Below are 25,310 nucleotides of genomic sequence, written 5' to 3' on the forward strand. Positions count from 1 at the left end.
CTCGATCTCTTCCTTGTTTATTTCATATATATATATGAAAGACTATACGTTAGAAGCCATAGATCCTAAAGACAAAAAAAAAAAAAAAAACAAAACAAAAATATGCAGATCACAATCTCACTGCACTGTACGACCACTCCATTGAAGATTGAAGCAATTCTCAACTATCTTAGTTCCTTTCTTTCTCTATTTCTTGTACGCACTGGTTGGACACTTAATTGAGATGCACAAGAGACTAAGTCAAGGCTCTCTCAGTATCTAGTGGAAAGAAATTCAAATTTGATTTGAGAGATACAGAGTATTTATGCAGTTAGATCTTAATTTTATTTTATCTTTTCTCAAAAAAAAATTTAATTAATTTTGGGGTTAGTAATTAATTCTGTATATTTAGCAATTGATCGAAAATTTCAATGGTTAGGCTACCAATTTAACTTATTATGGATAAGAACGGGGTTTGGAGGAAGCAATAATGTAAAATCCAATAGTATAAATAATTATTTTTAAGTTGAGTTGTTTTGTTTTTCATCGTTAGATTTACAGCAAACAGTGATTGAGCATAATTTTCTTAGTTAGTTACTACTGACTAGGTGAACACCACTGTTAGAAGAAGTATCAGATACAAAAAGAAACAAAATATTGGATCTAAATAATTATGGGGAGTGAAATTTACACTCCCCTTATTACATTCCACACTCCCATTTGATTTTTTTTTTTTTTTTAATAATATTTCATCTCTTAGTCTTATTTGCATTCCCAAATTACCCTTAACCTCTCTGTCAAAAGCAAACTGCGAATATTGCTCTCCATCTCTCTATGTGTGTTTTGATCCCCCCACCCCATTTTGATCATCCCCTTCTTCGATTATCATTGGTGAATCTGGGCTAAGGCAAGTGGTTAAATAAGTTTGTGTAAAAAAAATACTGATTTGTTTATTACAACTGGAATTAGAGATTGTATGTTCATATCAAATTGAAACCAAGATGGACAAGCACATAATTGAACAAAATTTTGTTTTACCACGACAGAAGTGATTTGATATAAGGAAAACCCATGAGATAAGAGAGAAGGAAGAAATGAGTTCCAAGATTGACAAAATCCTGCCGAGAGCAACACAAAGAAGAGAGATTGAGAATGGCCAAAAAGGCTATGAACTCAGACCTGACAGGAATATCATCAGTAGTAAAAAAAACTAGCTTCAGTAGTAGTACTGGTATTGAATCAGTAATCTGTATTTCTGGGTTTTGAAGTGATCACATTCAGAGCTAGACTTACAATCCGCTATGGCTAGCTATTAGTCTTGGATTGAACTTCTTTTCTCTATTTTTCAATGGCAGTTGAAGACTTTGAGAGAGAAGGAGAAAGAGTGTTTCAGTAGACGGGTGGGGACAAATAAGTAGACGGGTCTTTTGGTAAAAGCAGCACAAGGGAAGTGTAGAATGTAAAAGTAGGAGTGCAAATTTCACTCCCCATTATCATCTCCAATAGGTTCAAGTACTATCCTCTCCAGCCTAAGAATTATTTTCCTCAACTACCCATGCCACCCGCTAAGCTTTTGGTTGATGATATGCAAATGTTTGAATTTGGCTTTCTATTCGAATGCACAAAACATCAATCTCTAAAAGGGTGACAAACTGACAACCCCTGGAAACTTATGTTCACTACCCTCAATATGAGAAAACAGATTCGAGCGTAGACAAACCAAATGCGTGACAAAAATACTAAAGTGTAGCCAGAAACCCGAGTAGAGCACTACCCCACCAATCGGTCATACTGGCCTCATTTAGAATGTAATACCAGCCTCAACTCCTCAAGTGTTGCCCACTAACTGCCAGAAAATAATGAATACGGACATCCACGACATAACTAACCATGGGCAATGGCGTATCCCCAACTTCCCAAGCATAAAGGAGCGGTGATCCAAACACCCCTGAAGCAAAGCGAATATTGCTACACTAATAGACGGAGCAGTTGTCGAATAATGAAACGAGCACTGTTGCAATCTATAGGTATGAGATTGGAAAACCCATTTATGACATAACATATGTTGCCTTGACGTAATACGCAGCAGGATTGAACACTTAATTGTGTTGCTAGGGTTTTTGCTATGAAAGTAGTAAGAATAAACCTTATGTTTCATATGATGTCAAACTTGATGTGCCTGAAACACATACTAGCTTATACTTTTGCTTGATGAAGCTGAGTGAGGATTTCTCATTGATCACAACCAATTGATCAGTTAACATTTTAATGTGTAGTATATAGATAGTTTTTATATTAGCACACTTAAAAATGTCATTTTTTTTAAGAAGGGCTGGTGCAGCTACCCTCAAGCCTTGATTAATGAAACTGCCGAATACAAGGGAGAGACATTAGCCTAAAACTCTTATCACAATAAGCATCTAGAGAACATTTCGAAATAATATCAGGAGACTCTACAAAATACATGTATTCTAACAAGCACCAATTACCAAAGAGTGCTCTACTGGCTACTCCATTTGTTTTGATATAGCGGTGACATACCGGAAAGATAACTCGATTACAACGAAGCATAATTACCGAAATCACATCTTTCCTACTATGTTGCCGTCGGAAAATAAATCCGACGACACTTTGTTTCATTTGGCCACTAGGAGGTTGCAACCATTTGATGAGTCGTAGGCTCGCTAGGCCAAACAAGATACTAAGAGTGCAGACACAGACATTTAGCCGACTAACTCGACAATATACATGCAGGAATTTATTTCACGCCAAAGACGAGACGATACTAACAATATGAAATAAATTAAATCTAAGAACATAAATAAGAAAGCTAGCCCAGACCAGGCCCAAAAAGAGGGCCCAAGCCCAAGCCTCATCCCAGGACACAATAAATAGATATAAAAAAATGGCATAAAGATTCTATATAAATGCAGTTAATATTACCTTGTAATATTTCTGGTTTTTATTTTTTTATTTTAATTTTTTATTTTTTTATAAATATTTTGAGTTAATAACACTACTTGACTCCTAATAAGAATAGTCCATCATTTAGTAAGACACTCCGGTGCAGTAGGTGAAAAACTAACGGAAGTGGATCATTCAGACCAGCAAAGAAAAATGGTAGTGTATACCTTCATACTTATGCCAGCACTTTTTATCTTGTCGTTCATCTGATCATCTCTTTTATGACATAAGATTGATCTTCTTCTTTTCTACGACTTCACCACTCCTTGTATGATTTGTACAACTCTAGTGGACTGTTTGCTGGGATGTCCTTATATTTAGCTCATTCAGTTAAAGTCCACTCTCTAATGTCATTGTCACTAATCCAGTAGATTACGTACAAGTTTTTTTTTTTTTTTTTTTTTTTTTTTTTTTTTTTTTTGAGAATGAGATTACGTACAAGTTGGAACCACTTGCCCACATAATAGCAGAATTTTTTTTACTTCAAAAACATAAAGTAGCAGATCATTCAGCCAGTAAGAAGTAAGAACATGCAGGTATGTCAATGAAATCCATGTGAGATGTGACATAGGGGAGCCAGAGCAAATTAATTCCCCTTAAACAAATCCCCCACCAAACATTCAACGCACAGATCCACATATCGGATTCTCGATCATAGCTTTCTTAGCTTCTCCTCTATTTGATTCTCAGAGCCTATCTGCTACGAACTTCAACTCCATATATCTTCAAGGCTCAAAGACTTGGTGCCACTCTCGGATTCAATCGATGACAAAGGATAGAAAATTAGGGTTTGCGGTGGATTTCTCGAAGGGAAGCAAGACTGCTCTGAAATGGGCTCTTCATAATCTGAGTGATAAAGGTGACACCTTGTATGTCATCCATGTCAAGCCCCAACAAGGCAGTGAGAGCCGCAGCCTTCTTTGGTCTACCACTGGATCACGTACGTTTCGTAAGTTATAAATATGTATATTTCTGCAGATTGGTTCTGGTTTTTTATGAGTTTTGGATTCTGGATTTTGCTGCAGCTCTGATTCCGTTTGCGGAGTTTCGTCAAAAGGATGTTATGGAGAACTACGAGGTTGAGCTTGATCCGGAGGTCTTGGACTTGCTTGACACTGCTATTAAGCAAAATCATGTATGTATTTCCATTTCTACATGTTCTGTCTTTTTATGATGATTGTGAGTTATCCACCAAGTTATATTGTTCTATTGATAATTTGAATCGCAACAAGAACTCACCCTGGCATTTGTTCTCTCTTATGAGCATTCCACTACATCACATCTAAGAGTACTACCCTCACAAAATACCATATACGTTGTTAACTCGACAAAACTCGATCGAGTATCAAGCATATAAGACTAACATACACACCAGATCAGATGTGTATAATTGCTACTTGTTAAACTCAACAGAATTGATGGCCTCCTTGATCTGGAGGCTTGAGGCTATTACCTTCATGACTTAGCTTGATGTGTTGTGGTGTTTGATTTTTAACTTGTTATACTACGTCTACAACTATGATTTACTTGATCATGTCAAATTTACCGTATATTAACAAAACATGCGAGTCTCGAACTAATGATCGATGCAAAGATTTTATGTCAATGTTGCACATTGATTGTTTAGCAAAATTGACATTTAACATTACCATACGGGTGTTTGAGAATTGGATTTGTGAAATGAACATAGGTAACGGTGATAGCAAAGCTCTACTGGGGAGATGCAAGAGACAAACTTTGTGAAGCAGTCGAAGATTTAAAGCTCGACTGCTTGGTCCTTGGCAGCAGGGGCCTTGGCACCATCCAAAGGTACATTAATTTTACCTAATTTTTATATAACCAAGTTTCACAAAAGCAATAGATCGGACACTTGGCGAGCATTCTATGATAAAGTGATAAATACTGACCAGGTATATAAATTTTTGTTGAAATCAGGGTGCTGCTTGGAAGTGTATCAAGCCACGTTATGGCGAATGCAAATTGCCCCGTTACTATTGTCAAGGATCAGAAAGCTTACGGTGTTTAGTTGAAATTTCTGACACATCCTTGCAAAAAATTGTGCCATCAATTTAATAAGTTGTGTTTGTCCTAAAAAAAAAAGAAGAAGAAGAAATTGATAATTTGTGTGGGTGCATGCTTATTTGTGTTAGTTTGTTTTGTATCAGTGTGAACAATTCATATATCTCGGCTTCATATTCTTTTTCTTCATTGTAGTGACTTTTGAACGATTGATGTAGCGTTTAGAATTTTGGCAAGAATGGTACTGCTTATGACTTCACCAGGAACTTAAACCATGACAGTTAGACAATGACTATATAAATTTGCAGAAAAACTATATTGAGTCTCATACAAGAGTTCAATTAATTAGTGGAAACAAACTAAAACAAAATAGATTGTTTTCCTCAAAATCGGTTGAATGTGCCTTCCACTACAAATAAAAGAGGACTTTCAAGATTTTTCTCAGTATTTAACTAATTTCCACGATGATGGATGATCAATCTCAAATTGAAACTCACTTTTTAACAACAAACCCATAAAGTATAAGCTATTTGTCCAAAAAAAAATATATATATAAGCTAGAGTAGTTTAGAATATATCAGAACCTACAAGTGAAATATTCTATAAACTTGGATTTCTTTTACTATCTACTTTCAAAAACTCTTATTGACATATGTCATTTTAGAAAATATGCCCATATGTAGATAGAGCTAGGAGTAATTTTAGATGATTGTGTTGTATCATGATAACTCGTATTTCTATTTCTAATCGTACGCACATAATAAGCAGTCGTTGTAGTATAGTGGTAAGTATTCCCGCCTGTCACGCGGGTGACCCGGGTTCGATCCCCGGCAACGGCGTTTATTTTTTAGTTCATTTATTTATTTTTTCCTTTCACATATATTTGTTGCTTCTTCAACCCCTTGCCTTGCCTGAAAAGCCACGTTACCAAGATAAAACACGCTACTCTCGATTCCAAATTCAAGCTTCTAAGTCACTCTTCTCGATCTCATCCTCTCTCAAAACCAAAAACAATGTTCTATTTCATAAAACCAAACAAAAATGCTCTCTCTTTTTTCATGTCCATCACCACCAAAAACACCACCAAACCAAAGCCGGAAATGTCTGACGTGTCACGCCGGACAATACCCACAACCCGCATTCACATAATGGCCCTAGATGGTATGGTCAATGTGAACTCACTTTTCTCGTTTGCCCTCTTCATAGGCCTCACTTGGTACCCTGCCACCGACAACAACTCCATGCTCCTCGGCTCCAACAAGGCCTGCGCTGCCGGTACTGATACAGCGGAGGGACTCATCTCATTCCACGTGTACTCTTTCAGCTGCTTTCTCTTCTCCAGCCTCATTGCCTTGGCTCTCAAGCAAGCTATCAAGATAAGCCAAAGTGGTTCTAGTAGTGGAAATGGTGGCTCGGATTCCGAGTTACTTGGTGCCAACGTGGGCCATGTTAACCAGGTGGGTTTGCGGGTCGGTACGCTGGTCTCGGCATTTGGGTCGGTTTTCGGATGCGGGTTCTTGATGATGGCCTTGGTGGACTTGGTTCAGATCAAGCTGGGGAGGTTGAGTTGTGGGGATTTGTATACTTTCGCTGCCATTGGTCCTTTGGTGACTTTGGTTCCTTTGGCTCTTGTGATCTATGTTTTTCTTGTGCTTCATGCCTTTACTCGTTGAGGTATCGATGAAGCTTATCCAACCTCTATCAGTTAATGGATCCATTAAGCTTTGGTTCATTGCTTAAAAAGATCAGGAAATGGACAAATGTTCATGCTTAATATATGAATAATGTAATTTTGAATCCTGGGAATATCAAGATATAGGTAGCATAGCTTAAGAGCAAAGTAATGTCATTTTGGTCATCTGATAAATCTATAGATAGTGGTCTTGGGTTGCAAAACTGTAATCAAAAGAGCAATCTAGGCACGATTCCACGGTCTGGTTTACATTTCGACCATATAAAATTTCCAATCGGAATGCTCATAGGTTCTAGATCCTCGAGTCAAGTTAAATTATTTAGTCAACGGAAGTAGCTTCTCGAGCAAGGTTTGGTTTGTCTTCATAAACAATTTTTTGAGATTGCCAACTTATAGGATCTGCTTATCTTATACTTGTTGAATCCCATGTTCAGATGCCATCTTAACAGTCTCTTCTTAATATTGCAACTAAGGTTGAGTTTCTCCACTTCTTTTCTATCTTAGATCTCCTTCTTCAATGGCAAAGGATCCAGTTGCTGGATTTAGCTTCCGCCGTCTTTGCTCCATTGTCTCGGTGCTGTGTGCATGGTCCTCTATCTCATTCATTTACTGGTGCCATCGGTATGGTCCCTGCTATTCTCTGTACCAAAAAATGGAGCAGAAGCAAAGCCAGATCAGTGAACTTCTTTCATTCCCTTCTGCCTGGAATCAGCTCGCTTTTTCCTCGAATCCACCCCCAAAACTCCTCAAAATTGCTCTATTCGTCAAGAAATGGCCTCATAGATCTCAAGCAGGAGGGCTTGAACGCCATGCTTTGACCCTCCACCTTGCACTTGCCAAAAGAGGTCATGAACTTCACATCTTCACCACTTCTCCTTCAAATTCCTCCTTCCCAAGGTACCCATTGAACAATTTATGCTTTCACCTCTCAAAACCAACAGCTTCTGGGTATCTGGACCAAGCTCTAGTTTGGAAGCTATTTCAAACTCAAAGCTCAACTGGAAGACCTTTTGATGTGATACACACAGAAAGTGTCGGTCTCTTGCATACTCGATCACGCAATCAGACGAATCTGGCTGTTACTTGGCATGGGATTGCATATGAAACTATCCATTCTGACATCATACAAGAACTTCTTCGGAGCCCTGAAGAACCACAGGGGTATGCATTGGCTGAAAGAGTTACCAAGGTTGTCGAAGAGGTGAGGTTCTTCCCCAGTTACGCTCACCATGTTGCTACCAGTGACCATGTCGGCGATGTACTTAAGAGGATTTACATGATCCCAGATGAACGTGTACATATTATTCTTAATGGTGTTGATGAGGAGGTTTTCAAGCCAGACATTGTCAAAGGGAAGGTTTTCAAGAAAAAGTTTGGGGTGCCTGAATCTAAGACGTTGGTTTTAGGAATGGCTGGGAGGTTGGTGAAGGATAAAGGACATCCGCTCATGTTTGAGGCTTTGAAACAAATGCTCAGTGAAAATGAAGCATTCAGGCAGAGTGTTGTCGTTCTAGTTGCTGGCAATGGTCCTTGGGGAGCTAGGTACAGAGATCTTGGATCTAATGTACTTGTTTTAGGGCCACTAGAACAAGCTCAGCTTGCTGACTTCTACAATGCAATAGATATATTCGTGAACCCAACTCTTCGTGCTCAGGGATTGGATCATACTTTGTTGGAAGCAATGCTCTCTGGTAAGCCAGTAATGGCAACAAGACTTGCAAGCATTACAGGCTCTGTGGTTGTTGGAAGAGAAGTCGGTTATACATTTTCACCGACAATAGCTTCATTAAAGAAGACCCTCTATAGAGTTTGGGATGATGGCAGAGGAGATCTAAAGCAGAAAGGTCAGGCAGCAAAGCAAAGAGGCTTGCAATTGTTCACTGCTACCAAAATGGCAGCTGCTTATGAAAGGCTATTCCTTTGTTTATCCAATGACGAAAAAAATGGGGAAAATTTCTGTCAATATCAAACTCCATTACACTAATTTAGTGGTCGTTCAGAGCTATCGTTTTTGATTCACCAGCAACTTCTAATCTAATGAGGATGTATATACTATTCAAGAATAGCATTACGTTCCAAAACACCATGTATCACTAATGCCTTCATAATGACAAGACACATTGCATAAGAAACCAGTCACTTCAAGCAACTACTTTATTTGCTGATAATAGAAGAGCAAGAGGTTCATATCATTAGCCCGTCGGCCATTACAGGCGTTAATTTAAAAGCATAAACATCTTTCAAACAACAGATAGAAACTTAGTCCAGTGCAGAGTAGTAACAAACTCTGTGAAACAGTTGACCTTACCAACATAAAAGTTTCGCACTTCTTGACTAAGAGGCATCTCTTTGCAACCTCCTGTTGACATCAGCAACTTATTTCTAGTACATATTCACCATACTTAAAACCAAGGCCTCATGAATTCCTGCAAAGGAGTACATACACCAGTTACTTATCTTGCATATAGTCCAAGTATTTAACAGGTTTAATTAATTAAACAAAAACTGAGTACATTAAAAAGAGGGAAACTAAGAGACACGATGCAAAAAGACATTTGGAATTACAGGATATGCGAAGATAATAAGGAAGATGCATCTGAAGAAATGGATCTGAAAGTCAATATACCTTGAAAATAGATGAAGAGTTCATGGCCAGGTAAGGCAAGGTCCTAATAATAGAGCGAACCTGCAAACACACGCCAGAAGTTCAGCAATTTATCTACTCTACAACATAGCTGTAAATTGTAACCAGTACAAGTTTCGTCTGTTATATGAATACCTTGCCACCAATTTCCTCGGGCGGCACTGTTCGCATTGCTTCCATTTGGATCATCTTCTCCACCCTTTTCCTTGAACTAAATCAATCACAAAGTAATGAGCACAATTAGTTTTACACATCCAATTGTTGGTTAACCATGCTGACACTATTAGATCACAGTACTGTATATATATTGATGATCACTCATCAAGACTCACTATAGGGTAGGATCCAGAGGCATGAGGGGTACTTGGGGACTGAGAATAGACCTCTTGCCCACCATAGTAAAGAGATGAACTTAGGTGACATGGTTCTGCTCTTTCTCCCTGAAGAACTGAACTGCTGTCCTTGTTGGGTAAGCTATAGCGTGCATCTTCGCTACTTATAGCTATATTGTTTAAGAGAAATACAAAGGTCGAGAAAATAAGCTTTAAAACATAGTACAATATCCAACATCAAGAGTTTCAAGAGAATTACAATGGAAGCAGATGATCATGGGGCATAAAATGGTACAGTTATAAGAACTTCAACCCCTCAGCCCTCACAAATTAGTAAGATTGCTGATCAAACAACCAAGCTTTCTTCTCAATTAGGAGTAAAACAGGAAGTTAAATTAAGCATTAATGATCCGGATTATATGAAAAGCCAAAGTTGTTGGTTATTAAAGAAAAGTTTAAGATATGGTTGGATACCAAAACTAGGATGGATCAATAATAGTACAAACCTTGATTACCTTGCTTGGTGCTCCATGCTTGATTTCCCAAGGACTGTTTCTGCCAATATTCAGTCAGCTCAGAGCTTGAAGAGTTTCTCCCTACCACCTAAAATCAGATGGAGAGATTCATAAATCCAACAAACAGTTATTCAGTGTGTCTTAGTGACCAAGACATTTCATTAGACATAATCCTCACACTAGTCAACAATATAGAACACTCAACTACAATTCCAAGCAACATATGCAAACCTAGTCACTTGCCAAACAAAAAAAAAAAAAACACAAAAGAAAAAAAAAGAATCTAGTTCATCACCTATCTTTGATTTACTTAAACAAATATCTTTGATTTACTTAAACAAATCTTTTTTCCACCTTTGTAGTATTTCTGAAACAGAATTTGCTTTTCCACAAATGGGTTTATATTAAAAATTTGCAACTACAAGCATATGTTCCTTTAATCCCAACAAAAACCAAAATTCAGCTTTTCCAAAGATTTGTGCTTTTATTTTGAGTGATTCCGACTTCTCAGCAGAAGCTACTTGAGCAGAACAAGAATACTTACAAATTTGACTGCAGTAGAAGAATATATATACCTGTGATGGTGGTGGGAAAATCGAAGCAAAAATCCCAGTTGAAGACTTGGGTGGTGACTCCTTGAACCCAAAAAGTTCAGCAGTCAATGAGGAAGACGAATTTCCTTGCTTCTTCACACTCTCCATCTCTTTTCCCGAGTCAAATAGAAAAGCTTATCCAAACAAAAACAGCTCCCAAGAAAAACACAGATGATGAAAAAGGCAGGCAAGCTTTGCAGAAGAAGAAACTTAGAAAACAGGAGCCTCTGAAATCGAATCTATATATTGCTACTTCTTCTTCTTCTTCTTCTACAAAAGACGGCACTGCTTAGTGCCGCCCATGTGCCTTCATCATCAATAAAGGGTCCTTTTGCTATTCTTATGCAAGCCAGATTTTGATCTGCTCGAATTCTATTCGCTCTGAGATTTTGATACACATATAATGTCACCTTTCTCACCCAAAGCATAGTAGATAAGTGCCACGTGGGCACCATCTGTCCTCCAAAGTGTACAAATGATCCAATTCGATGCCACGTTATCCTAAACCGATAATTGTAGCACCTCGAATCATTTGCTTACGTTTTTTGTGTTGATGTTGTGTACATAATCGAAATGCATCTTCACTGCCCTAGCTAACAACCATTTTCGAATCATCGCATATTTTCTGTACTGATTTTGTGCTTATGGATGTGGCTTTTCCCTAGCTCTCAAGTCATGCATCTATACATGACTCTATTTCTTTCCCTAGCCAGTGGCCATTTGGGACTGATTTATCTTTGAATATGAGTTGATAGCTTTTCAGGGGGGAATGAATCTTAATTCTCAATGCTTGTGATCCCACAAAAGAGGGATAATTGGATAAGGTTTGTAATGTCGGATATGCTTCAAGTGGTGCTTGGTCCAACATTCTCTTCCTGTTAATATCAAGGTACTATTCACATGTAAACCCACCAGGCTTATCTGGTACTGATACATAGGAAAAATATTATTCCAAAAGCATGACATGTCCATATGTCCACGAAAAGCTAGTGAAATTGTGTGAAACTTAAGATTTTGGTGGACATATGAGTCTGATTTTGAAGTGAGTCTTTGTTGGATTAAGTGGAATGCTTACGACAAAGGTGGTACAATTATTGTTTTCAGTAGGTTTGATGATTCATTGATTTGAAGCTTGATGTTGCCGCTATACGTGGTTTGGATTTGTTCAGCAAATTGTTCTCTTCCTTTTGGTCTTTACCACTCACTATTATGCAATAAGTTCTCTACAAGCCAAACCTCAGTCCCGTCATACCATTCTATCCAAGAGATTTCATTTATGGACAGCACATTTGGTACCTGAGTCCCGAACGAACGGCCATGGCTGTCCAATGTACTAATTTCTGATGTATCCGTCTCCATTGCTTAATATAAAGAAATCTATTCTCTCTAAAAAAAAAAAGAAAGAGGAGGAGTGGTTATTATTTACTTATTTCCTTGCCTGGAATGCAACTGAAAAGAGGGGTTATTCATTCCTGCTCATTTAGTTTTACATTGCAAAAGAATCAAAGGGCATGTGGAGTGCATGTAGGTCTCACATAACACCATGAATCTCATTCGTAATTCTTCAGAATCAAATTCCAAAAGAGGGAACTTCGAGAATGAAAATCACTCCACCAGATAAGATATCTTTTACTTTAACCAAATGGCATGCACTTATTCCAGTCATTTGAGCATCTAAACCACATGGTCTCACTGTTTCCAGTACTAGCTAAATTTTGATGTACCCATGTAAAAGGAACAGAGTGCTTTGCCACCGGAAATCCCTCCTGAGCTTGGAGATTGCCAGTGCCAAGATACATGGGATATAGAAACCAACATCCATCAAAACTATCCTATCAGTTAATGTACAAGCTCATCTACATCAAGAAAGAGAAGTTTACCTGGTGCACAAGCCTAAAAGAACATTTTACAGCAGATCACAAGTTTATGTTCTGGGAACTCAAAACTTCAAAGCTCTAAAGAAGAATAGCAATACTGCATGTCATTACGTGGGATACCCATCCTCCTAGTGGTTCTGGCATGCAATCCTAAATCCTATATCTGGTTGAGATATGCTGATGTCCTTCAATAAAATGAGAATAAAGTTGAAGACCTAAAACCAAATAAAACTCAGTTAGGATTATGAAAGTACGGGAAATCAATACGATATGCACACCTAGACTAGAGAAGTGCATGCTGAAGTCTAGAATAGATATAACTAGTTGTAGAGCACAGATTGTGAACCTCAACAGGAGCCAAAAATCTCTTGCGGAGGGTCATACACATGTTGTTCAGGAAAGAGCTCCTCAAAGTCTTGCTTGACTCTGTTTCTCAAAAGGGGATGCGGCAAAAGTCCCTTTAACAAAATCCGGAATGGTAGCTCCTCTGGTGGATCTGGAGACTGTTTCATGTCCTCGTATATGTTCATTGCATCAGCAGGGGAACCAGAGCTCAAAAATCCCCTGATAACTTCTGTATATGTTTGTGAATCAGGAAACAGATCCTCCTTTTTCATGCACTCCCACAGCAGCATAACATCATCCATTTTCTTAGATTTTGCTAATGAAATGATCAAGTCCTTATAAAGATAGACATCAGGCTTGTACCAATCCTGCTTTCGAATCACCTTAAATACCTGAGAAGTCATTGAATTGCTTGTAAGCCAATTGATTAATAGAAGTTACAATAAATTAACCCATAACAAAATTGGCAGCTTAAACAGAAAACCAAGATAATGCAATCTAGAAGCAATTGCCTTTCAAATAATAGATAAAATCCAATTTCTTCTCTGGTAGTCTCACAAACAAGTCCCCAGAGTGCAAACATACAGCATACCAGTACTGCACTTTTGCATCAAGGACAGAAAGTAATTCAAATGAAAACACCATCATGTACTGGAAGCGTTTGGCTTGACGTTAAGCGCTTTGAAAGAATCAATAAACCAAAATCTAAACACAAACTACTTTTCAGCCTCTCTTTCACATGGCAATACGGCATTCTCAAGTCATTGTTCATTTCCTTGTTTGAGAATGAGATTTCAACATTTAAATCTAAAGAGCCATCTTAAGTTCTTAACATCTATAACTGCATATGAAAAAACAAGGCCCAATCGACTACTTGCCAACGATCAAATTGGCCACAGAAAGGACTCACTCCAATCAAAATTTATCATATACCAACGAGCCTGCATTGCCAACAGGAATACCCAGCAGACCTAGTACTTATACCAGGTTCTTCTCAATCTGTTAAACACTATCTAAGCATATTGAAGATTCGAACAATGTACAGTAAGGTCTGGCATTTCGTCAAACACATCAGCAGCCAAACCCACTAAACAATTTTTCACAAAGATCTTATACTAGCAATGCCTAACCGTGTTCACATAGCATAAATTACAAACCCAAGAATGAAACTTTCGGCACAACCCAGAACAGCAAATGCAAAAAGACACTAAATTTAAGCATAGTTACATTTTTATAGTACCTTAATAGCCAAATTGACCTCTTCTTGGCGTTCAAGCTCAGTGAGAACAGCAATCATATCCATCTTCAGAAGCCTCAAAACATGGTTCTTTATAAACTTGCCAAGCCTCTCTTCGTCATCCTTAAACCGCTTCAAACCCGAAATCACATAAAGGGCTTCTTTGCCAATCAGCTTCTTACCCCTCCAAAGGGGTCCTCTAGGCCTCCCATCATGGTATAGCCTAAACCCACAAATGGGTTTCCACGGTTCGATTTCTAGTCCTGGAGAAGTGGGTTTTGGAGGAAATGGGTTCTCTCGGATTGATGTTCGTTTTAGACCTTGAAGGAGTATTGAAGAGAAAGTTGGGAATTTTGATCTTGAAAATGCACGAATCGCCATAAGATGTATGAATTTAAAGGAGTTTGGCAAATGAGAAATTATATGTAGAACATAGACTGCGACAGTGGTGCAGTGGTTCTCTCTTATTTGGGTCGAAAGACTCGAAACTGGGAGAGGGGTTTAGTCGTTTAGACTTTAGACTTGGGTTTTAGTGTTTTACAGTCGAAGACATCAATAGTGTTTTTTTGTTTTTGTTTTTTTTTTTCTTTTAAATTTTTTGATGACATTTTTTTCTTTTAAATTGCAACACCGTAAAATTTTGCACACATATCTTCCGAGTTCTGAATAATGAACCAATAAATATTTATAAAACAATGAATTTTATTACTTTAAAATAGTTGTTTACGTGTTTTACTGACAGGACCCGCCCCGAATTTCACCATGAAATCCGAGGTGGCCCTGCGGGGCCCACCTTAGTGATAACTCTACCGAGAACTGGTCAAGTCACCCCTAAAGTGGACTGCCCAAAATAGTAACCCACAATAGATCAGAGCCAAACAAAGAAGTGCGGAAGCTATTCGTCAACTATACCTCGAACCATGTACGCCCGACCTCAACTAATAGCGCATGCAAACTGGGCATTAGAAACCGAAAGGCCCAGGGGAAAGTAGACGAAAACGTTAGCGTGAGTGGACAAAAATAAACAATTTAAGAGAAAAAAGATTTCATACTTTCCCACATTTATTTCATTAAAAACCGATGCATGCAACAATTAGAAAACACATTTAGATTTAAATCCAAGAATTTCAAAACAGTAAACCGACTAGCCTCGCTAGTCACAATATTCGAAAAATATATTGTAAAATCGAAATCTCGTTTCTCAAGAAAATAAGACCAGCCCCGCTGGCTATAATGAAAATCAGACTAGCCCCACTAGTCAAGCAACGATAAAATATGGGGAAGAAGTTTCACCATACGAAAGAAGGGAGCCTCCCAGGCTCGGGACGGAGTGTCCCACACTCTGGAGCATCCCATGCTCTGCTCTTACTCACCCACAAACACATAGTAAGCAGGGAGGAGTACTAATAGGCTAGCTAGCAATAAATATGACGACCCAGGTATGGCGGGTAAAAATCATACGAAAAATCGAAAATCAGTAAGGCTTCCCCATAAGTCCTGTGAATAAAGAAAACACGGGTACGATTCCCAACCGTACCCGGAAATTCTCGTAGAAAGTCACATAAATCTACAGCGTGTCCCACACGCTAAAAGAATAATTAGATCACTACTACAAAAAAAGCATTTAAGGACGTTCGAAAAACGTCTTCAAAGACTTTAGATGACACGCAAAAAAAACGTCATCTATCAAGGAATCATTGTAAGTCACTTAAGAGGACGTTCGAAAAACGTCCTCTAATATCTATAAGGACGCTCGAAAAACGTCCTCTAATCTAAAAAAAAACATCATCTAATGTCTTTAAGAACACTAAAAAAACGTCATCTAATGTCTTTAAGGACATTAGAAGAGCATCCTCTAATGTATATGAGGATACTTTTTAAGTGTCCTTAAATCTAAAAAAAGGGTCATCTAATGTATATTAGGACGCTAAAAAAACGTCCTTATATCTATTATAGAACACAAAAAAAAAAATTGTCCTTGAAACGAAAAGAAGACATTTACATACAAATCATCTTTACAATCCCAAAACAAATGTCAGTGCATCTATTACTCGTTACAATATACTGGACTACAAGCACATTCCAGTAAGTAATTCCTAGTTATACTTTCTAATCTTATGTAATCCTAGATGACAATAGACATACATACTTGGCCTAATCTTCAATATATATCTTCAGTCACCATCTGATACAATTGACAAAAACACAAGTGGTTAACAAAGTTTAAGTGTGTAGTTTTAGTGAATACGTTCAACAAGAAACTCTAAATTACCTTTCAAATTTTCTTCCTTATGAACTTATGTAATCTAATCTATTCATAGCATGAAGCAACGTACTAATTCAAATCCCTAGACCTGCAATAAAAAAAAATAAACATCAATCCACTGGACAAGCTACAACAAAAACACAACATACAAATGTACAGAGCCTTATCTAAACAAAACAAATAGCACAACATTCATTAAATAATGAACAGACACATTCCATTCATGACTCCCAGCAAGCAATAACCAAAGCAACAAATTGAGCTAAACTTAATTAAGTAGTAAACAAAGTAACATTTGTTCATTAAATAATGTACAGACACATTTCATTCATGACTCCCAGCAAGAAATAACCAAAGCAACAAATTGAGCTAAACTTAATTAAGTAGTAAACAAAGTAACATTTGCGAACATAAGTTTGCTTAGAATTTGTAAAGTTTAAAATTTAAAAGTAGTATCAGGGCATGTAAGTGTTCTAATTTTTCTCATAGAAATTTAGACAAAAGAACCCACCAATATTGGAAACACTAGACAAAATTTACCTGATTAATCAAGAAGGGCCTTGTATCTTTATATTTCTATCAAGCTTTTGATCTTTCATTCCCTGTAATTTACATACCCAAAAATCAATAATCTTCTCTTGGAGAGAAGAAGAAACTCAACATCTTTACAGTATCACTCAAATAACAGAGAACTATAAGAAAATATTGAAATTGAAAATATGGTACATGATATTAATTAGATTACCCTATTGTGTTCATAAGTCCATTCAAACTTCAGTACGAACATAAAGACATATAAATATATCATTCGTCAACATAGCTAGTGAACATTGCCTACCACAATGATTCAAGCTTTTTACAACAAAATGGAACAAGGTCAATACATGATATACCTCAAAGCTAATGCAACAACCCCAGAAGAAATGAGGCAACCCTGCTGCCACCTGCAGATAAAACAATAACAAAATAGGCAACCCTGAAACAGCATAGACTGTACAAAATCCTGGTGTGCAAGCTGAGATTTTTGGGGACAGTCCCTTTTTGTTTCCTAAGAGTAGTATAGTGTCAACACCATCAATGGAAAATAACCAAAACCACAGACTACTCCACATTACATATACATAAAGACAGTATGATAGTGATATACCAAGTAAAAGCAACCATATCTATTGGGACTAAAGCAACAGGAAGAAAAGTTGGATAGACACCTTGTAAACAAGCCACGAGATGGGGCACCTATGACAAGATTGCTTATAGCAGACTTAGAAACCTCCTCTGCTATTGCATTTGCCACATTATCTGACTCAATGACTACAACATCAACTTGCACCTACATTCAAAATAAAGCTGATTACGCTCTCGTTTCCTGGATTTCTTTATATCAAATTTCAACAACCAAGAAAGTCATACCTTCTTAAGAGTACACATTTTCTTGTATGGAAGAAGCAGCTCACTTGTCTGCCACTCCATGTCCTTTCTATATGCAGCTACTACATCTTCTCGTGGCAACAATCGACAGAGGGGAAGGTATCTGCAATGTGAGATTGTCCTCTGCTTCAAGAATTTCACTTCGATCCATTTCTCTGCCACTTATATATCTGTTAAAATGAACTCCAAGGAAGCACAAGCCCAAATAACACATATGCAAGCCCATCTTGAATCTGAATTTGAATTAAATACCTACCCCTTTGAGTGAAAGCCAGCCTCTGGAAAATCAACCTCTGAAATTGATCTCTAAAATCAGAACCACTTCAGAGACGAGCCATCTGCTCATGAAAAGCTCTCAGATTTGGTTGGTTTCCAAATTATTTTCTCTTAAAGATTCCATGCCGGTTCAAACCACTTCCAGATTACTACTTTCATACAGGTTGCACAGAAGGTAGATTCAAAATAAAGTAATAACAAGTCATACCCTCGATCTTATCTGTGTGTAAATCAACTGAGAAACCTTATGACTGCATATTACTAAGGTTATACAGTAAGGGAAATCAAGTAAACAGACCTTATTCTAGTTGCTTCCAGGTATACATGGCAGACATAAACAATTGCATAAATTAAAGTCTAAGACTTGCCCGGAAGAACGGAGAAGAAAAACCAATTTTGACAAATTATTAAACTAGGCAAAACACCACAGTTCATCCAATATGCCAAACGTGCCAAAGGTGCAGAACTTCGATTTACCTTCGATAGCACAAATTGCAGGTGAAAAACCTAGGCTCCTAATTTCAACTCTTTCCCGAAACCCGGCTATGAATACACTGGCAATTTGATGCCCACCAATTCACAGCTTCTGGAATTTCATCCCCACCAAAACCTCAACCCGTCAACAGCGTAACAACAATCACAATTCACCAAAGCCGAAAGCAATTCAACTCACCTTGTTTTGATCTCGAAACCGAAACCCGACTGATGATGAACTGAGGTGGAGAGCGAACCAAGAGAAACCAGAGAAGCCGCCGGCGTCGAAGAACAGCGCCGGATCACCAGCAGCTCAGACGGTGGCCGGAGTAGCCAGAAATTGCAGAACTCGCCGGAGGAGACACAAAGCTTCCCATCGTCGATTCTTCTTCTCCGTTTAGTGCATGGACGATCAGAGGCTACGGTGAGGTAGGCGACGCAGAGACGAAGGGAATGGAGCTCGCGCGCCGTCGTGGGGTGGCCGGACGTGAGAGTTCCAATCGGGTTCCCTTGCGGTCGTTTCCCGGTCGGAGGACTGTGGTCCTCTCTCGAGACTTCTAGTTCATTCCTCTGAGCCCAGACCCATTTATAAACTCCCTCAGTTAATCTTCGATGGCTGTGATCAAGCGGTGGTTGAGCAGCAGAGCACATCGATAAAACTTGGTTTCTTTTTTTTCTGCTCAAGGAGAAGATACCTGGGTTTGAGTAAATGAACGGGGTGAATTCTAAAGTGAATTTGGCGAGATTCGATGGTGGGAAACTGAAACTCGGAGAGGGAAAATTTGGAGAACCCGGGAAAGTGAAAATTTAGGGTTTTCTTTTTCAATTTTGAAGCAGAGTACTGTGATTTGGGAGACTTATATTTATACCGGGCTTTCTATGTTTGGGTATAAGCGAATCGAACCTGTGATGTTATACCAAACTTGGAGGCGCCTTTGTCTTAATTACGTCCTTGTTTAGCTGGGTGGGTGTCCTTGCTTTCTCTCCGTGTTTTGATAAAAACTGAAACGTCCTAAGTATGATACAAGGACGCATTTTTAAAATGATGTCATTGTATCCAAAACCCATGTGTCCCCAATCTTGTTTTCTGTAGTAGTGGATCATCAACAAGACATTCCCAATGCCAAAACCGAAAGTCGATAAATAAATAGGAAAATAAATTCATCGAAATCCCATTTCGAAAATCTTTCCAAAAATCTCAAATCAACGAATAGAGAATATAATTAATTCCGGAAATTACCTCGGAAAATGATTCGTCGAAAATTAACATAAATTATAAATTCGAATCCGAGCATAACAAATTAATATCCGAAATTCATAACCGGAATAAATCATAATTACTTCATGAAAATCATTATTGAAAGAAAATCCACGTGATAAATCGAAATAAATTTCCGAAATCCATTGGTATGCTCGAAAGTAATATATTAATTAGGTAAAGCATTAATTCGAGAAAATAAACGCATGCATCATTATTTAAAACAAAAGTCCACTCACAGTACTATTGGGCGACCACGCAAACGAGTTCCTTCATCTAGCCGTAGCTCGCAACATTGCCCTGTACACAATTATATTTCCGTAAACGGCAATCCGATAAAATAAATACGAACCTAAACGAAACCCGAAAATCCCTATCTCCATTACTTCTCAAATTCCACCCAAATCTCTTCCACAACACCAATTCCTCAATTTACATATTCCACAATGAAAACGAGGAAAATCCGACGGCCGGATTTCTAACAATTCCATCACAAAACTTCAAACTTCGGAAATTCACAAATAATTCCAAACTCCTCCAAAATTCACCAAACTTCACATACATGCTCTACAACAATCATACAATTTAATGGGCTAAAAACTGAAATTAAAACACTGCCCTACATGCCTCCACGCGCCACCAACAGTGGCAGCGCGTGGGCCCCACACGCCGGCGGCCACCACCTCCGATGGCCACCAAATTTTAGTAGCACCACCTACTCAATAGACCCAACATTTTTCACAACTACAATAAGTTCCAATTTTACCTTTAAACAGTCGAAACCGGCCGGTGCAAAAATTTCCAGAAATTCCAAGAACCCTAGAAATTGAAATTGTTAATTCGACCTCTACACTGCAAATTGAAATGAAAGACCTTAGGGGAAATGATCTATGTCAAAAACCAAACCTTCGACGCCGGTTTGGTGGCCGGAGACGGCCGGAATCGCCTGAAATCGATGAAAACTCCAAACTGCTACAGTAACCTTCACAGCTCAAAATCGAGCTCTTCCGGCCAAATCGCTACAAAACACCACCACAGACGTGACCAGGGTGAAGAGGCGAGCCAGATGATGTCCGGATTCCATCGTGGGGTGGCCGGAGGAGGAAGAAATCGGAGGAAGAAGAAATCGGGCCGAAGAGGAGAAAGGATCGGGGGAGAAGAGAGAGAAAAACCGGTAGGTTTCCAAAAATGGAAACTTACCACAATAACTTGGCTATTTATAGAAACTTATCATATGAACAGTAACTTTAGTATTTCGCTTATAGCTTTCGCATACGAACTCCAATTTTTACTTACCACATATCCACGCACTCGGTTTAACGTCCTCTACAACTTTCATGAAGAACATTTTCTAAGATTTTAACCCGAACAAAAAGTCAACTTTTAGGGCCACTAAAAGTGCTGAAATGACAATAAAAATGAAAGTAAAGGTCGTTTACCGACCAAATGACTAGTAAACGGGTAAATTCAGGTTCGGGACGTTACATTTACAGTTTTACCATGATTTTTATTCAAAGTTTATACTTATTTTTCTATCCTTTCAACATTTTAACATCGGGTAGCAGTCAGACTCTGTATATTATATGATTTATATCACCACTCAATCAAGTTGTTTAGGAATGATTCCGCTGAGGATGCTGAGCTGACGAACACTAGTACACCACACGCTAAATTTCTCTTCCGCCGAGATCTACAAAAGAAGAGAAAAGTTCGTTAAGAGAAAGTTAGAGTTATCCGAACTTCACTCCTTCGATGCTCAAGTTATTTATTTATTTTTTTTTTTTTTTGACTTTGTCAAGGGGAACCCAAAGGCTTCCTAGGCCCAAGATAAACCCCTTCGGCGCATGTGAAATGCTCCAATTGTGCATTGCAGCACAGTGCCTGGCCACTTTGACAGCTTCGGCGTTTGAACCTAGGTTGGGGAGCACGCCCAACTAGGCAAGAACCACTAGGTCACTTGCAGTGAAATGATCAATAACTCAACTAGGCCACGACGCTCAAGTTAGAGTGGAGGAAAGCAGAAGGCATCCTTGAAATGATCAATAACTCAAATGTGGGGTTGATATTTATACACAATGTCCACTTTGTGATGAGGGGGTGGAGACACCCATTCATGTTGAGGGTTGCTATGGAGGTTCAACAATTCGCGCCTTTTGCGCCTCTCCTCAATGCAACTTCACATTCTATTGTCATTGATTGGCTGTCCGACCTATCTGGTAAGTTATCATTTCTGTGGGAAAATTCTTTTAAACCTCCATTGCAGCTAGTGACATTATCCACTCTAAACATTTATTATCTATGAATAATGGGGCTGTGATTAGATGGAAGAAATTAAACCGCTGGTAGAATTAATTCATTAAACTAGATGTTGATGTGCCATTTCATTTTGCTTATGCTAATAAGGCTGGTCTAGGAGGACTGTTCAGGGATTGTGAGGGGAGTTTTATTGGTGGATTTTTATATAGCCAAGAGAATGTGTCTTTTGCTAAACATGTTGAACTCCTTGCATGTTTTCATGGGGTTCAACTAGCCAGGGCAAAAGGCTTCTTACTGATTCGGATTGAAACTGATTGTTTGGAGTTGGTTCATGTTGTTTCTAATAGTGCTGTAGATTATTCTGATTTGGGTTTTCTTGTGGAGGACCTATAACAAAGTTTGGTTTTTGCTTCCAATGTTTCTCTATCTCATGTTAGACGATCTACCAATCAGGCTGCTCATCTACTTGCACAATTAGCTAGAAATATAGATAGTCAGTCTTTATTTTTAACAAAAGCTCATCTGGATGTGGTGGACGCTATTCAGTTTGATTGTATTGACGTTTAAGTATCTATGAATTTAATTTATTCTCCTAAAAATTAAAAAAAAAAAAAAAAAAATACCTCGAGAGTGAAAGTGAGACCCCGTTATATAGGCGCTGAGGATGGCTGGGGTCTAGGCCAGTTTTCAAACCGACTCAACCTGAAGGCATTGCACCCGTCTACGTGTACGGACGCGCGCTCTCCTCCTCCTGGAGTCGTTATCCTTTCTGTGTAGGGCCGTCTATAGCCTCCGCACCAGCAGGGGGCTGGCATGCTCGGTCTGTGGGCCCGTCAACACGAGTTTTGTGTATTTAATATTCAATCGCCACCCTTTGGTATGTGTCGCTTTGATACAGAGACATTTTGCCCGAGTTTCATGTTTTTACTGAAGTGTTACTAATTATAAAGCTCATGTTAAGTGTTAGTTTTTTTTTTAGTATTATTACGGGCTAGTATGGTTAACTAGTAGGCCAGCGTTAGACTGTTTCCATCATATATAAACGTATTTTGCAAACAATGTAAGCCAAGAATAGAATGTGTCACCTCAATCTGGTATCCAGAATTCATGTAGTTAGAACCACTTGTGTCTTGCCATAGCACCAGGGTTTTGTCCCAGGTGTATATTTCTTACTTCTTAGTTGTGTTTCACAAGTTTATAATGAGATGTTAGAGCAAGGCAATTAAGAATAGTTAGTCATGGAAGCTTCTTTGTGAGGAAAAGCCCCCAACCATTATTACCAAATAATCCTCCTCCTCAGTGCCAACCTGAATAACTTTGCAGTTTGCTAGCAGTAGATAACATCTCATCATCTGGCTGTGGGCAATTGCTATGGCCATGTGAGTAGGTTTTCCACCCATCACCCATAATCACAAGTGTGCACTGCACACCACGTGTTCGACGAAATTCCTCTGTGAATTATCTCTGCCCTGCTGCTGGTGGAAGTAGGTTGGAGATAATGGATTGCATGGTCTTTGGTATGATTCCCATTTTGTGTCCGCAGAATTTTGCAAGGAATGATAGGGTGGCTTTCATGGTGCATCCTAGTAGTACAAGGAGAAGAAGCCTGCCCAAGAACCTTCGCTATCCGCGGCAAGCAAAGCTTCCTCCTGATCTCGGAGTCAACCAATTCTTGAACAAGACAAGCAATGATGCCAGTGAGCCAGAGTTCCCTGAAGAAGAAGAAGAAGAAGAAGAAAAGTATACTGAAGATGGCGACATTGTTTGGGAATCGGATGAAATTGAAGCTATTCAGTCACTTTTCCAAGGGAGAATACCCCAAAAGCCGGGGAGTTTGAATAGGCAGAGGCCTCTACCACTCCCACTTCCTTACAAGGTTCGACCTTCGAGACTTCCATCACCCAAGAAAAATGCTGTTAAGATTGGACCAATGTCTAAGCAAGTGTACAAGAACCCCAATGCCCTTGTTGGTTTGGCAAGGGAAATTAGAAGCCTTGCAGCGGATAAAGATGTGAGCATAGTTCTCAACAAGAGGGTTCACTTTCTGCGAAAAGGGTCTCTCTCCATGACAATTCGGGAATTGGGTCACATGGGGCTTCCTGAGAGGGCTCTGCAGACCTTCTGTTGGGCTCAGGAACAGCCACAGCTGTACCCTGATGACCGGATTTTGAGTTCGACAGTTGAGGTCCTGGCAAGGAACCATGAGCTGAAACTGCCATTTAATTTGGACAAGTTCACTAGTTCCGCGAGTCGTGGTGTGATTGAGGCAATGGCGAGAGGTTTCATTAAAGGAGGAAGCTTGCATCTAGCTTGGAAGCTAGTATCGGTAGCCAAGGATAATCAAAGGAAGCTGGATCCCAGCTTGTACGCCAAGCTAATAGTAGAGTTTGGGAAAAATCCTGATAAACATATGGTTGTAATGACCTTACTGGAGGAGCTTGGAGAAAGAGAAGACTTGAGTTTAAGCCAACAGGACTGTACTGCTATTATGAAAGTATGCATTAGGCTTGGAAAATTTGAAGTGGTCGAGAGTGTTTATGATTGGTTTAGACAATCTGGACACGATCCAACTGTCGTTATTTACACAACTTTGATTCACAGCCGCTACTCTGAGAAGAGATACAGGGAGGCCTTGGCTGTGGTTTGGGAAATGGAGGCTTCAAATTGTCTCTTTGACTTTCCAGCTTATCGAGTTGTAATAAAACTTTTTGTTGCTCTGAATGATCTTGCAAGGGCTGCAAGATATTTTTCAAAACTTAAAGAAGCAGGTTTTACCCCAACATATGACGTATACCGGGATTTGATCAGAATTTACATGGTTTCTGGGCGGCTAGCCAAGTGTAGAGAGATTTGCAAGGAGGTAGAGATGGGAGGACTGAAGTTGGATCAAGAAACAATGTCTCATTTGTTGCAATTAGAAAGAGAGAAAAAGTTTGGTATTTAAAAAGTCCACTTTTCTGTCGTAACTTGTATTACTAATTACTCATTACTTAATGTTGGATGATATGATTCCAATATTGGATGGATTCCATCAGCTTACTGACTTCATCATGGTGTGCTACTGATTTAGATATTGTATGTGTAACCAAAATTCACTGAAACAATGAAACTTCTAATATAACCAAACCAATATATGCTGTGAAGCTCTCGAATT

General features: G+C 38.8%; 6 protein-coding genes, 1 long non-coding RNA gene and 1 other non-coding gene across 11 annotated transcripts; 4 read left to right on the forward strand and 4 right to left on the reverse strand.

Moving 5' to 3' along the window:
• The first annotated feature begins 3,405 nt into the window (after window positions 1–3,405).
• On the forward strand, window positions 3,406–5,171 carry LOC133732138 (universal stress protein PHOS34-like). Its single transcript, XM_062159615.1, has 4 exons — window positions 3,406–3,883; window positions 3,969–4,078; window positions 4,634–4,752; window positions 4,879–5,171. Exons 1-4 carry the CDS (start codon window positions 3,709–3,711, stop codon window positions 4,967–4,969), a joined length of 495 nt encoding a protein of 164 aa, XP_062015599.1. The 5' UTR covers window positions 3,406–3,708; the 3' UTR covers window positions 4,970–5,171.
• A 558-nt stretch (window positions 5,172–5,729) lies between these two features.
• On the forward strand, window positions 5,730–5,801 carry TRNAD-GUC (transfer RNA aspartic acid (anticodon GUC)). Its single transcript has one exon. It is a non-coding gene; the product is annotated as a tRNA-Asp (tRNA).
• A 524-nt stretch (window positions 5,802–6,325) lies between these two features.
• Window positions 6,326–8,666, forward strand: LOC133732188 (uncharacterized). Of its 2 annotated transcripts, none has more exons than XM_062159676.1 (2): window positions 6,326–6,636; window positions 7,160–8,666. In XM_062159676.1, the coding sequence occupies exons 1-2, from the start codon at window positions 6,470–6,472 to the stop codon at window positions 8,637–8,639; spliced, it is 1,647 nt and encodes a 548-aa protein (XP_062015660.1). In that variant the 5' UTR covers window positions 6,326–6,469; the 3' UTR covers window positions 8,640–8,666. The 2 variants fall into 2 exon arrangements, with proteins under 2 accessions (XP_062015660.1, XP_062015661.1); XM_062159677.1 differs by having other exon boundaries at window positions 6,575–6,636; window positions 7,129–8,666.
• Window positions 8,667–8,790: 124 nt separating this feature from the next.
• On the reverse strand, window positions 8,791–11,153 carry LOC133732189 (uncharacterized). 2 transcript variants are annotated; one of them, XM_062159679.1, is made up of 6 exons: window positions 10,722–11,153; window positions 10,138–10,234; window positions 9,632–9,801; window positions 9,435–9,510; window positions 9,282–9,341; window positions 8,791–9,081 (listed from the first exon to the last, which is right to left on the reverse strand). In XM_062159679.1, exons 1-5 carry the CDS (start codon window positions 10,845–10,847, stop codon window positions 9,325–9,327), a joined length of 486 nt encoding a protein of 161 aa, XP_062015663.1. In that variant the 5' UTR covers window positions 10,848–11,153; the 3' UTR covers window positions 8,791–9,081; window positions 9,282–9,324. The 2 variants fall into 2 exon arrangements, with proteins under 2 accessions (XP_062015663.1, XP_062015664.1); XM_062159680.1 differs by having other exon boundaries at window positions 10,147–10,234; window positions 10,722–11,150.
• Window positions 11,154–12,542: 1,389 nt separating this feature from the next.
• Window positions 12,543–14,685, reverse strand: LOC133732051 (protein THYLAKOID ASSEMBLY 8-like, chloroplastic). The gene is made up of 3 exons (XM_062159506.1): window positions 14,202–14,685; window positions 12,963–13,353; window positions 12,543–12,831 (listed from the first exon to the last, which is right to left on the reverse strand). Exons 1-2 carry the CDS (start codon window positions 14,577–14,579, stop codon window positions 12,964–12,966), a joined length of 768 nt encoding a protein of 255 aa, XP_062015490.1. The 5' UTR covers window positions 14,580–14,685; the 3' UTR covers window positions 12,543–12,831; window position 12,963.
• Window positions 14,686–16,154: 1,469 nt separating this feature from the next.
• Window positions 16,155–17,962, reverse strand: LOC133733493 (U-box domain-containing protein 35-like). Of its 2 annotated transcripts, XM_062161123.1 has the most exons (6): window positions 17,875–17,962; window positions 17,673–17,794; window positions 17,358–17,408; window positions 17,005–17,066; window positions 16,471–16,552; window positions 16,155–16,383 (listed from the first exon to the last, which is right to left on the reverse strand). In XM_062161123.1, the coding sequence occupies exons 1-4, from the start codon at window positions 17,932–17,934 to the stop codon at window positions 17,060–17,062; spliced, it is 240 nt and encodes a 79-aa protein (XP_062017107.1). In that variant the 5' UTR covers window positions 17,935–17,962; the 3' UTR covers window positions 16,155–16,383; window positions 16,471–16,552; window positions 17,005–17,059. The 2 variants fall into 2 exon arrangements, with proteins under 2 accessions (XP_062017107.1, XP_062017106.1); XM_062161122.1 differs by lacking the exons at window positions 16,155–16,383; window positions 16,471–16,552; window positions 17,005–17,066 and having other exon boundaries at window positions 17,078–17,408.
• Window positions 17,963–17,967: 5 nt separating this feature from the next.
• On the reverse strand, window positions 17,968–19,523 carry LOC133733494 (uncharacterized). Its single transcript, XR_009857738.1, has 3 exons — window positions 18,842–19,523; window positions 18,149–18,754; window positions 17,968–18,047 (listed from the first exon to the last, which is right to left on the reverse strand). It is a non-coding gene; the product is annotated as an uncharacterized LOC133733494 (long non-coding RNA).
• A 3,657-nt stretch (window positions 19,524–23,180) lies between these two features.
• LOC133733067 (pentatricopeptide repeat-containing protein At2g01860) lies at window positions 23,181–25,204 on the forward strand. The gene has a single exon (XM_062160677.1). The coding sequence runs from the start codon at window positions 23,655–23,657 to the stop codon at window positions 25,098–25,100; it is 1,446 nt and encodes a 481-aa protein (XP_062016661.1). The 5' UTR covers window positions 23,181–23,654; the 3' UTR covers window positions 25,101–25,204.
• Window positions 25,205–25,310: the final 106 nt, after the last annotated feature.

The sequence above is a fragment of the Rosa rugosa genome, chromosome 2 (genome assembly GCF_958449725.1).
Source record: "Rosa rugosa chromosome 2, drRosRugo1.1, whole genome shotgun sequence".
NCBI lineage: Eukaryota > Viridiplantae > Streptophyta > Magnoliopsida > Rosales > Rosaceae > Rosa > Rosa rugosa.